This window comes from Peromyscus maniculatus, chromosome 16 (assembly GCF_049852395.1).
Source record: "Peromyscus maniculatus bairdii isolate BWxNUB_F1_BW_parent chromosome 16, HU_Pman_BW_mat_3.1, whole genome shotgun sequence".
NCBI lineage: Eukaryota > Metazoa > Chordata > Mammalia > Rodentia > Cricetidae > Peromyscus > Peromyscus maniculatus.
In genome coordinates, this window is record NC_134867.1 from 58,626,907 (window position 1) to 58,639,508 (window position 12,602).

Consider the following 12,602-nt stretch of genomic DNA (forward strand, 5'->3'; position numbering starts at 1 on the left):
GGATTTTGATATTTTTTTTCCAAGACAGGGTTTCTCTGTGTAGTCCTGTCTGTCCTGGATCTCACTCTGTAGACCTCGAACATAGAGATCTGCCTGTCTCTGCCTCCCAAGAACTGGAATTAAAGACATGTTGCTACCACCTCCAGCTTTAAGGAAAAGTTTTAAAGTTTGTTTTGTTTTGTTTGAGACCTAGTCTCTCTGTATGTAGCCCTGATTGGCTTGAAACTCACTCTGTAGACCACACTGACCTGGAACTCACAGAGATCTGCCTGGCTCTGCCTCCCGAGTGCTGGCATTAAAGGTGTGCGCCACCATGTCCAGAGAAAATGTTTTAAAGTTTGATGGTCTCGTTTATCAAGATTTTCTTCTGTGGGTATTCCTGTAGTTTGTATCTTCACGGGCTGTGGCAATAGTGTCCTGTTTTCTAGAAGCTTTAATTAGATCTTCCTTTTCTGTTTTCATCTGCACTCTGACCCGTTTGGTATGATGCTCAGATTGAGGCTAATTTTATATGGTTATTTAGTCAATACAGCATTCCTTGTTTTTAAAAAGACTGTCTTTCCTCTAGTGACTTGATCATTTTGTCCCATCAAGTCTTATGAGCGTGATCCCTATTCTGGACTCTGTTCCCCTGATCACTAGGCCTATGCTGATGTCAGGACCACCTTGTCTTGTTTGTAGCTTTCCTTTAAGTTTTGAAGTGTAGTTGTTTCGATTTTATTCTTCTTTTTCAAATGGCTTCCTAGTATTTAAATCTGTTCTGTTTCTAGACTGCATCTGTAGTCACCTGTTCACTCAGCTACTAAACAAAACCTAACCCATGCCTAGAGTTTTGATGCGGGAACCTGAAGCCCCGATTAACAGCAGTTTTGATTGGTTCTGGGTTGGCATCACAAAACACCACTGACTTGGTCATTTGAAAACAATAGAAGTTCACTTGCGATTCTAGAAGATGGGACTCCAAGATCAAGATGATGGTAGACTCAATCTGTCCAGGGCCTATTTCCTGCTTGGTGACGGGCATGGTCAAGCTGTGTGCTCACCTGGTGGGAGCAGTGAGGGAGCTCCCTTTGGCCTGCTTTCTGAGGATGCTAACCCCACTCATGAAGGCCCCACTCTCGTGACCTACCCATCTCCTCATATCATAGGTTTCAGAGCTTGCGTTTGAGGATAGCTTATCACCCAGGGCTGCTGATGTTGGAGAACAGTCTAGAAAGATGAAAGGCGAGAGTGTGGTGTGATATATTGTACGGGGGACCCCCAGCTGGCTGGGCCAGGATATCCCACATGTGAGGGAAAACATGATGGCATGCTGGGCAGGTGCAGTGGTGGGCAGCGGGCCAGACATGCCATGCGGGCATGGCGGTGGGTGACGCAGCAGGATGGAAAGCTGCTCACAACCCAGGCGCTGCATCTGGGTGGAAAGAGTTTATTGTAGTACGGAGATAAGGAGACAGAAAAAGAGAGAGAGGAAGAGAAGAGAGGAGAAGCGCACCCCATGACAGGGAAGAAAGATTGCGGAAGAGAGAGATGAAGGGGAGGGGTTTTTCCTTAAAATGAGGCTTTTACGTCAGGACGCAGGGCAGCACCAGATTTCAAGGGGCGGGTCAGAATATTAACATTCCTCCGTTTTGATTATTATAAAAAGGTGAGTTATGGAAGCAAGTGGGGGAACAAGGGTGCTGAATTCCCGAGACTGCTTCAAGCTGACAAGGGGCGAAGTGGGGAGGGGGAACCGGGAGCCATGCACGGCGGAAGATCTCAGCAACGTTCCTTGAGGGAGCTGAGGAGGCAGGTTGCAGCAGTGGTGTTCCAGGAGCTTGGGGGGAAATGGCACGCCAAATCGGAAGTATAGAAGCCATGGCATGTGTTGTTTCTCTGGAGGTGAGGCAATGAGATGAACTGGCAAGTTGGCTGTACTGCCAGCACGTGGGGAGGTTAGGTTTCCAGGCCCTGCCTGCTCACACCTAAGAGCGGCAGGTGGGAAACTTGGTCCTCGGCCCGTAAGACAATGGTAAAACAAAGCACATCATCTCAGTGAAGATGGGCAGGGCTGGCTCTAGAACCTTCTTTTCTGGTGTGGATTCCTCTGGTGGCTTCAAGGCAGGGAGAGTGGCCTGAGGGTGGGGAGGAAAGGAGGAGCAAGAGCCTGGGGTTGACTCAAAAGGACACTGATCCAGCAGAACAAAACCGAACTCGCTTCCCAGAGAGCCTGAGGAACTGAGTGTGCCCAGTTCCTGGCATCCCACTAGAGCTGGCTCCACGCTCCTCCACGGGGCCAGAATCATGTTCTTACCGTTCCAGAGCCAACACATCTCTAAGAACACTTGAGATAGTCCGTGGGTCCTGTACATCCTGCTCCCACCCTGCTTTGACCTCATCTGCTCCCCTAGCCCATTGGTCCCTCCACTCAACCACAGGGTCTTTCTCTGGCTCTCAAGCCCCAGGGCACAGACATTCCCAAACCACTCCCTACTTCTTTGAAATTTTGTACGGAGGCTCCTTCTCAGAGAGGCCCCTGTCTGTTCCCATTTCACTCATCTGCTCCAGGCTTAACCTATGCTTAGCATCTTCTTCCTGAGATCCACTTCTCTTGTCTGCCTTTTATCAACTGTTTATTAGAACGCAATCCCCAAGTCCCCTGAGCAGAGTCTGACACTCAAGTGACCCTTGATGAATACTTACCAGAGGACTGGGTCAATCGCCCGTCACAGCTGTCATGCTCTGAAGGCCTGTGCTGATGGCTTCTCAGCTCATACATCCTCATGTGACCACGTGGTGGCCGCTGTTAGTCCATTTCACAATCGAGCAACCTGATTGTGTCGGGGTCAGGCGGTTTACTTGAGTCCTACAGGGCCTGCAGAACGTGGGGTCACCTAGCCCAGGGACCATAGACCATCAGATGTGCCCCGCAGGCTTGTTGAGCGCTTGTATGAACTGGTTTTATGTACTTGTTTCTTCTCTCTGTAGCTGATCCCTGCTTGGAAAACCTTCAAGGATGAAGGTTGGGCAGAGGGAAATGGCTCAGTGGGTAAATCTATAATCCCGACGTCTCTAGTTCAAATCCCTGCAGCCCTATAAAAGCCAGCTGTAGCATATGTGTAAGGATTCTGTATATGCACAGCTTGGGGGTGGGGGTGGTCTTGTCAGGCGCCTTATTACGTCATCAGCGGGCGACTGCATCCCAGCCTAAAAGCCGGACATGCACCCCCCACGCTCTCTGCCTCTCTCTGCGCCTCTCTCTGTCTCTGTGCCTATCTCTGTCTCTGTCTCTCTCTCCTTCTCCTAATAAAGCTCTAAAAGGTACCACTGGGTTCTGTCGTGACTGTGACCTTTCCACCGCCGACCAAATCAGCGCCAGCCACCAGCGCCCTATACCCTTTCAACGTGTCTATAATCCCAACACCCCGACATTGAGATGGGAGGTGGAGACAAGGGAACACCCCAAAAGGTGTAAATATGTGGGAGGTATGGACAGACACCCAAAGTTGTCCTCTGACATCCAAATATACCTGTGGCATGTGTGCCTTCACCAGAACATGTATTCATACTTGTACATATACATACATATCTTATACATAAAAACCCTTTTAGATGTTTTAAGAAGAGTTGGGGTTGCCGGGCGGTGGTGGCGCACGCCTTTAATCCCAGCACTCGGGAGGCAGAGCCAGGTGGATCTCTGTGAGTTCGAGGCTAGCCTGGGCTACCAAGTGAGTTCCAGGAAAGGCGCAAAGCTACACAGAGAAACCCTGTCTCAAAAAAAAAAAAAAAAGAAGAGTTGGGGCCGTGACACTGAGCTAAGGAGGAGGACATGTGGGCTTTCTTTCTTGTGATAGTTTTTCTTGGCTTGCACTCAATAGGGCACGCCATTCTCATCCCTTCTAATTTTTTTTTTTTTTGTGGTGTGTACCCTTCAAATTTATGATAATGAGATTAGATTGTCCTTAACTGTAATATCTTCTTTTAAACCAAAGCAGTATTTGCCTAACGGATTCAAACTTCCATAAGGCAAGTAACCACTATGTTATTTCTTGTCCAAAGATGTTGCCTACCCTTCCTGGAGAAATCCACAACTCTGAGAAACAAGGAGTTGGGCTAGAGAACGCTTATGAAATCTCCACTTACGCTTAGAGACAGGGAATAAATAGAGACAATTATCCAACCTCCCAAGTAGTGGAATCAGGGCAAAATTTAAGCAAACTACTATTTTGGGATGATGTTAATAACGTCTAAAAAATGCAAGGCAAGGCCCCAGAGCGGCAGGCAGGCAGGCATCTGAAAACCACATGGTGAGGGGAAATTGTTACAGCTTCCCTGGAGGGCAACCGGAGGTACAGGCACGTAGTCAAAAGCCTTGCGGCATCTGCTTCTGCCACAGGCCTTGTGCATGCTGAACATGTCCCTCACCACTGAGCTACACTCCCGGCCCCTCAGGTACTCTTGAATAGTTTAACAGACAGGATGTCCCCCCTCACCCCCATGTGCATATATGGATGTCCCAGGCAGCGTTGTTTGTAATTGTTTTAATGCCGGAAATTGGGCAGCAACCAAACAGAAAACGCGCCGTGGTTCATAGGCACATAGAATGCTTTTAACCGTGTGAGCACCCGGTTAAGGCATAGCATTTGGGAGGGGAGCTGATAGTACTAATGAAACCATGAAGGAAAATAAAGTCGATTAGCAGGTAGTTTTGAAGTAGCCTGTACTCAGATAGGAAAGGCAGGGACTGACTAAAGGAGGGGCAGACAGGGCATTTCTGAGATCCTGGTGATGTTTTTCATTGTGTGTGTGCACGTGTGTGCTCATGTGTGTGAACAGACGCATGCACATGTCACATCATATGTGTGTCAACATCGTCAAGCCACCTTGTTTGAGACAGGGTCTCTTGTTTCCACTGCTTACGGTTGGCTAGCTGGCCTGATTACATCCACGGGTTCTCCCGTCTCTGCCTGCAGGATCCCTGAGGTCATAGATGAGTTACTGCGTCCGGCTTTAGGTGGGTGGTAGGGTTACGAACCCAGGACCTTGTGCTTGCGTGGCAGACACTTTAACTTGCTGAGCTATCGCTCCAGACCTAGTTTTCTTTTTCTTAACATGGGGGTGGGGATAGATGTTAGCCTTGCAGTTATTTTTGAACTACTCTTGTGCATTACATGCGCTGTTTAAATTCTGTATACATTTCACAGCCAAGGAGACAACAAAGGACGGGGTTCGCCCAGCTTGCGAAGGGGTCCAGAAGGTGCAGGGTTTTCAACAGACATGTACACTTTGGGCACTGCCCGCAGGCCGGGGTTCTAAGTCCTTATGTTTTTATAACTGACTGAGGCAACACAGCCTGTTTTACAAATGAGGAAACCGAGGGAAATCGCTGGAGACCACACAGCCAGCAGGGCTCAGCCGGGGACGAAAGTCCGCCTATCACTGGTGAACCCACTCTGTAGTACTTTCCCGTGTGTTCTTGGCTAACAGAATATATTACTTAAAAAGAAAAATCATAGCTGTAATTTTCCTAGTTTTTCCGTCTTTGTGATATAGACAGGCCCTGGATTCAGCTTGAGGTGATTGTAGGTAACCTCGTGACCTTCAGGGCGTCCCTGACCACCGGTGGGTGGGTGGTCTTTGCTTTGACCTGAGTTAGCTTTTCTTTCGAAGGCGGTCAGCCCCATTGGCTCTGAAAGGAATCAGATCTAGCTTGCTCTTCTAGGCCAGGGCTTTTTGGTTGACCCAGGTTACTGTTCAAGTTTACAGCTTGCTCTGAAGTTCTGTTCTGGCTCCAGAGAAAGCAGAACTGAGTCCCAGACAAGGAGCTGGTGGGAAGGTTATCAGCCACCTCCCAAGAATTTCATATGGAGGGCAAAGTACTTCTCCTGGGCTGAGTTCCAGGCAAAGGGCCCTTTGAGTTTTTTTTTTTCCCAGTCCTGGGCATCGAACCTAGGGCCCTCTGCATTGTGGGCAAGTGCTTTATCACTGGGCTACCGTCCCGGCAAAAATTGCATTGTAATGACTAGAGTTCTTCAGCTCTTCCTCTCCTTCCGTTTGGCTGCTTCCTCCCTCTCCTAGGCAGCTCACTTCCTCTGCCAACCCCTCCCCACATCTTCTCCCCAGTCTTCCTTTTTAACCCTCGCTCATCCTCGCCGCCTCACCGTCCCTCGCTGTCTTTGAACGCATACTGGTTCAAAGTTGTTTCCCAAACCCACTGTCACGTGGTTTGTCAGACGACATTTTTCGGAGCCCGGGTGTGGCGGCGCTGGCTGTTGGAGTTCCTTAAGGCGGGTCCCAGGCCCTTTGAGTCGGTTTGGTTTTTATCTCTCTCTGCCAGTTACCGCTTTCTGCTGTAGACTTTCTTGGTTTTACGGTATGGAGGAGCCCGTTGGGTATCAGACACAGAAATTACTTAGGCTTCACTGTTCCTACAAAGTCAGTACTGACATGGATACTCACAAATGGTGGCGGTTATTTAAGCAAATTTAACAGTGATACGATGACTTAATCTTTCAGGCACAGGCATCCTGTGATGCAAACCTTCAGGTAGCATTTAAGCTTGGACTGCTCTAATATTTGAAAGCAATTTCATTTTTATTTTGGGTGCAAATATAATGTATCGTTATCTTCGCACAGTCCACCTAAGTCACTTGGTGTAACTCTGAGGTCGGAATTATTGATCTCCGTTAGACTTGGACATAGCCAGTGAGTAGCAGAGTTAGCCCTGGAGCCAGTTGTCTCTGAGTCTGGCCTCCGCCACTTAGTCTCACCGTCTGCCGCTTTACACACACCATCCAGCCACGGATACCATCTGGTCCAAGACGTAAGTTTGCAGAATGGCACGTGAGCGAGTCCACTTCGTCCCGGTGACTCATGGTGAAGACTTTATTGCCAGGCAGAAGCATAAAGAGGGAAGGTCTGCTGAGGATGCCTCACCGCCTTAGGAGTCCCCAGGTGGCAACTTGGGTTAGCAAAGTGCATGCTGGGGCGCGTGTATCAGTTTAACCTGAGTCAGGAGGCATGTTCTGCATGAACCATGATTGACCACAAGAGCTGAACTGCAAAATAAATGTATTGACTGTGAGTTAATCTGTCATGTCTGCCGTTGATTCCAGGGAAGCTTAATTAGCATTAACAGCACCTGCACGGAGATGGGTAATTTTGACAACGCCAACGTCACTGGAGAAATAGAATTTGCCATTCACTACTGCTATGAAAGCCGTTCTTTAGAAATCCACATCAAGACCTGTAAGAACCTGGCCTACGGAGAGGAGAAGAAGAGGAAGTGCAACCCGTAAGTGGTTGGGTTTGTTTTGTTTTACTTGAAGTTCGGCATCAGGGAGCTGTGGTCCTGGGATGTGTGCTGATGCAAGGTTAAAGACAGGTCAATAGAAAATCAAAGTCTAACTTTATAGACCTTCACGTAGATGGGAATCTGGATGCCCAAGGGGCATTTTAGACCATCTGAGTTGCTGTCCACAGACGGCTGGAGACTGGATGGGTAAGAGGCAGCAGAAATTGATCCTCGCAGTTGTGGATGCTGGGAAGCCCGGGTGCCGACAGAGCTGGTGTCTGGTGAGGGCCAGCTCCCTGGTCCATAGACAGACATCTGTGCCTGTCATCCCAGGGGAGAAGCAGGGAAGGGCAGCTCTCCGAGGACTCCTGTATAAGAGCACACATCCCATTCGTGAGGGCCACCCTCACACCTAACCACCTCCCAAAGCCCCCACCTCCAATTATCCTCACGTGGGAGTTAAGTTCCAACACAAGAGTGGAAATTTAGGGGCAACAACATTCAGTGCGCGTCAGGGAGCTATAGCCAATCAGTGGAGAAAGGTGACCTTCAGTAAAGGGTGTTGGAAGTTTGATTTCATACAGGAAAAACAAAATTAACATCTTCCTTCACACAATTCATAGATAACTTTTTTTGAAGATCTATTTTATTTTATGTGTATGGATGCTTTGTGTGCATGTATGTATGTGCACCCTGGGTGTGAAGTGCCCATGTGTCTTAATTACTTTTCTATCGCTGTGATAAAACACTGTGACCAAGGAATCTTATAGTTTCAGAGAGTTAGAGTCAATGATGGGGAAGTAAGGGAGCAGCTGAGAGCTCACATATTGACCCCCATCCACAAGGCAGAAAGGGAGGGGGAGGGAGGGAGAGCCTGACTGACTGAGACTGGGATTGGCACAAGTCTTTGGAAAACTCAAAGCCTGCCCCCAGTGACACACCTCCTCCAACACAGCCACACCTCCTAGTCCTTCCCAAACAGGGCCACCACTGGGGACCGAGTATTCAAACATATGAGCCTATGAGGCGGGCCCATTCATTCAAACCACCAGAAAGGAGCATTGGATCCCAAAGAACTGGAGTTCCACTCACTATGTGGGTGCTGGGGACTGAACCCTGCCGAAAGGGTTCTTAACCTCTGAGCTGTCTCTCCAACCTCTCATAAAGTAACTTTTAAAAATTTTCCCACTGATATACAAAGAAATATCACTATTATTTAGAGGTAACAACTAGATGGCTCAGAGGTTAAGAGCACTGACTGCTCTTCCAGAGGTTCCGAGTTCAAATCCCAGCAACCACATGGTGGCTCACAACCATCTGCAATGAGATCTGGTGCCCTCTCCTGACCTGCAGTCATACATGCTGTATACATAATAAATAAATAAATCTTTAGAGGTGACAACTAACCGAGATGAGCAAAGGTTCCAATAGGCATTAGATACTTGGGTTTCCCCTGTGGTGAACTTTCTGTTCATATCTTTGGCCCATGTTTATTATTATTATTATTATTATTATTATTATTATTATTATTGCTCTGTGTGTGTGTGTGTGTGTGTGTGTGTGTGTGTGTGTGTGTGTGTGTGTACACATGCATGTAGGAGCCTGTGTGTATGAAGCTAGAGATCGATGCAGGGCCTCATGCAAAGGATACCCTCTCTCATTGAGCTTATACCTTCAGTCCATCTCCAGCCCTGGGGAATTTGTTTCTGGGTGCAAAGGATTAGGCCTCAGCCCTGTGCATGCCAGACACAAGCGCCACTGCTGAGCTGGGCCTCGGCCACAGGGAAATGGTTTAGAACCACGTTTAAAATAGACTGGATGTAGCAGGAATCTTAAAGAGTCTTTTTTTTTTTTTTTGGTTTTTCGAGACAGGGTTTCTCTGTGTAGCTTTGCACCTTTTCCTGGAACTCACTTGATAGCCCAGGGTGACCTAGAACTCACAGAGATCCGCCTGCCTCTGCCTCCTGAGTGCTGGGATTAAAGGCGTGCGCCACCACCGCCTGGCTAAGAGTCTTTATTAATAAAACAAATCCAGGCCAGGTATTGGGGTGAACACTGGAAGATCAGAGAGACAGAACAAGCCACAGCTAACCTCACCTGGCCAACTTCTCAGCTCATCTTGTTTCCTCAGACTGGAAGCCTCTGTGTCCTCATATCTGAATGGCTCTCAGCTGAACTGTGCTGCTCAAAACCTAAAAGCTTAACCAGCCAAATGCTTCTAGTTTCTGGTCCTCATGCCTTATATACCTTCCTGCTTTCTACCACCACTCCCTGGGATTAAAGGCTCGCTTTCTGGGATTAAAGACATGAGTCACCATGCTTGCCTGTATCCTTGAACACATGGATTTCTGCCTCTGGAATGCTAGGATTAAAGGCGTGTGTGCCACCATTTTCTGGCCTCTATATCTAGTGGCTTTTCTGTTCTCTGACCCCAGATAAGTTTATTAGGGTACATAATATTTTGGGGAACACAATACCACCACAACTGGATCCCCTGTTTAAAATAGGGTTTGAAAGTTCTGCATCTGTTATGTATTTATTTATTTTTTTACATCACTTATTCTAGTTATTGCTTCTTTTCGGGGTTATTTGTGATGCCTTTTCTTGGAGAAAATTTGATGTGATAAATTTTCCAAGCCTCCCCCACCCCACCCCACCCCCGCCAGACAGGGTTTCTCTGTGTAGTTTTGGTGCCTGTCCTGGATCTCTCTCTGTAGACCAGGTTGGCCTCAAACTCACAGAGACCCGCCTGACTCTGCCTCCTGAGTGCTGGGATTAAAGGTGTGCACCACCACAGACTGCTCCAAGCCTTTTCTTTTAAGGCTCTGCTTCTGAGGACAGGACTCAAGCAGAGCATGGGCTTTGAGTGTGCAAGGCCCTGATGTGATTGTGATTGCCAGCGCTACAAGGAAAAGACAGAAAGAAAACTAAAAAAAAAAAAAAAAAAAAAAGCAAAATATATATGTGGGAGACTGAGTCAGGAGGCCTTCTGAGTCCAGGCCAGCCTAGGCTACAAGAGTGGCTCTGGGACAGTCTGGACTATGTATGTACAAGATCCTATTTCAAACAAACAAACAAACTCTCTAGCAACAACAGTTTCTTAAAAATCTGCTTTTTGTGTGTATAGAATTCCTATGCCAATTGGAAATTATGTACACATGAACATATTTCTATTCTCTTCATATATATGTGTGTGTGTAACATATATATGAATATCATATATATTCACCTTAGTTCACCTCATATTAGAAGTAGAAGAATTGTTGTTTTTTTGGTATGGCTTAAGGCAAGGCCTTTTCTCCTCCAAACTGTTTTAATTACTAACTCTCACAAGTGATGGTAAGAAAAACAATGGATTGATGAGCTAATCAAACTCTTCTCCACTCTAAAGCCTTCAGTAGCTCCTTAGTTCTGCCTACCCCATCAAAATACAAGTTTCTATAGCAATTACAATTTTCTCTAAAGATCCTCTTATTGTCTGGTCTCAGCTTCTGTTCCTCTGATGACACCATAGCCCCAGGGATCTGGAATAATCCTGGTTCCCAAAACACCCCCTGACTCTCACATTTCAAAATTTAGTCAAAGCAATGTTTATGTATACAAAGAAGAAAGACTGAAAATTAGTTATTTAAAACTTAACCATAAAGTGCTAGAGAAAGACTAAAGTATTTCTTTTAAATGTTGTTGGCTGTCCTGGAACTCGCTCTGTAGACCAGGCTGGTCTTGAATTCACAGAGAAATGCCTGCCTCTGCCTCCCAAGTGCTGGGGTTAAAGGCATGAGCCACCAAGCCAGGCTTCCAAATAGCCCCTTTTATTTTAAAGAGATTGGATTGGCCTGATCTATAAAGTTGACAGCATGCATACATGCTGGGGATGAAGTTAGCATATACGCTGTCATTTCTGGTTTGTGACCACTGCAAGTATATATCAGGACCGTAGACTATAATAGCAGAAACTAAGATGTAAGGAATCTTTCGGGGCTAATGAATTGTGATAATTAATCCAGTACAGTGACATAGAGGAAAATGGAGGAATCAAAGTGCCATATGCACGGGGATGAATCTCAAATGGGTGTTAAGGAGGGAAAAAGTGAGTTATAGAAGGATGTAGATGAGCAGTTCTCCTTACATGGGTTCAAAGGCAGGATCTTTTGTTGGAAAGAGTATAGTCTGAGGTCTCTGAGCCAAAAGCTAAGTGTGAGTCAGTTTCTATTTTCTTCCTTAGTTCTGAGGGCGCAGGGTAGCAATGGGTGGAGGTGGAAAGAGGGGGCCTGGCATGTACTTGGAACATCTTGTTCCCGTCATCATCAAATGGGAGATGAGGAATGGGACAGGTTCTAGAAGTGGGGGGGGGGGAGCGAGGTCAAGGTTACCTGCAGTCTTAGGAACATTCAGCAGGGTTACATGCTCAACACTCGGCCAAAGCTGTGCGAGTCAGGAGTTACTCACACGGCACTGATTGCTCAAGTTGTGGGGCTACAGGGGGATGTCTCGGTCGGTAAAGTGTTTGCTCTTCAAGGGTGAGTTTGGATCCCAACAACATCTACGTAAAAAACTGTGCATGGTACTGCATATCAGTCATCTCAGTGATGCGGAAGTAGAGAAGGGAGGAGCCCTGGGGCTTGCAGACCACATAGCCTAGCCTAACAAGGAGCTCCAAGTTCAACAGAAGACCCTGTGTTGTTAATAATAATAATAATAATAATAATAATAACAATAATTATAATAATAAGGTTGATGGCAATTAAAGAAGACATCAAACATCAGCCTTTGGCCTCCAAGTGAAGATACATACATGTACATGTTTGCGCGCACACACACACACACACACACACACACACACACACACACACACACACACACACGTCAGAATGCAAATCTTGCCTGTCAACTCATGCTCCAGCAGGGAAGCTGGACTGTACTGCTCTGAGCTTTGTTCACCCCATGTTGAGTTCTTTCCTTGTTCTTCTGCCTCTGCCCACTAGGTATGTCAAGACCTACCTGCTGCCGGACAAGTCCTCCCAGGGAAAACGCAAGACGCAAGTCCAGAAGAACACTCTGGACCCGACTTTCGAGGAAACCTTGAAGGTACTTGCCCAGCCAGACATTCCCGAGTCTTCCCTATCCCAGGCTGGGTCTAGCGTCAGAGGTCAGCGTGCCTCTTTGAAACTCCAGAGTCAGTTAAATATAAATGTAGACACTGATACATTTCTTCACGGCTCTGTCAATCAGTGCCAAGCTGATAGAAGGCAGACATCAGCCTTTGACTCTGCCAGACTCCGGACACAGCTTTGGATTAATGATTCCTAGGAAAATGCACGTCTCA

General features: G+C 47.1%; 1 protein-coding gene across 3 annotated transcripts in view; it reads left to right on the plus strand.

Annotated features, from left to right (window-relative positions):
• Positions 1-12,602, plus strand: part of Sytl3 (synaptotagmin like 3) — an 80,093-nt gene that overhangs the window by 57,217 nt on the left and 10,274 nt on the right. For all 3 annotated transcript variants that reach the window (XM_076552866.1, XM_006978043.4, XM_076552867.1), the window contains 2 exons: positions 7,098-7,276; positions 12,262-12,364. In XM_076552866.1, coding sequence (XP_076408981.1) covers positions 7,098-7,276; positions 12,262-12,364 — 282 coding nt within the window. The remainder of the gene's footprint in view (positions 1-7,097; positions 7,277-12,261; positions 12,365-12,602) is intronic.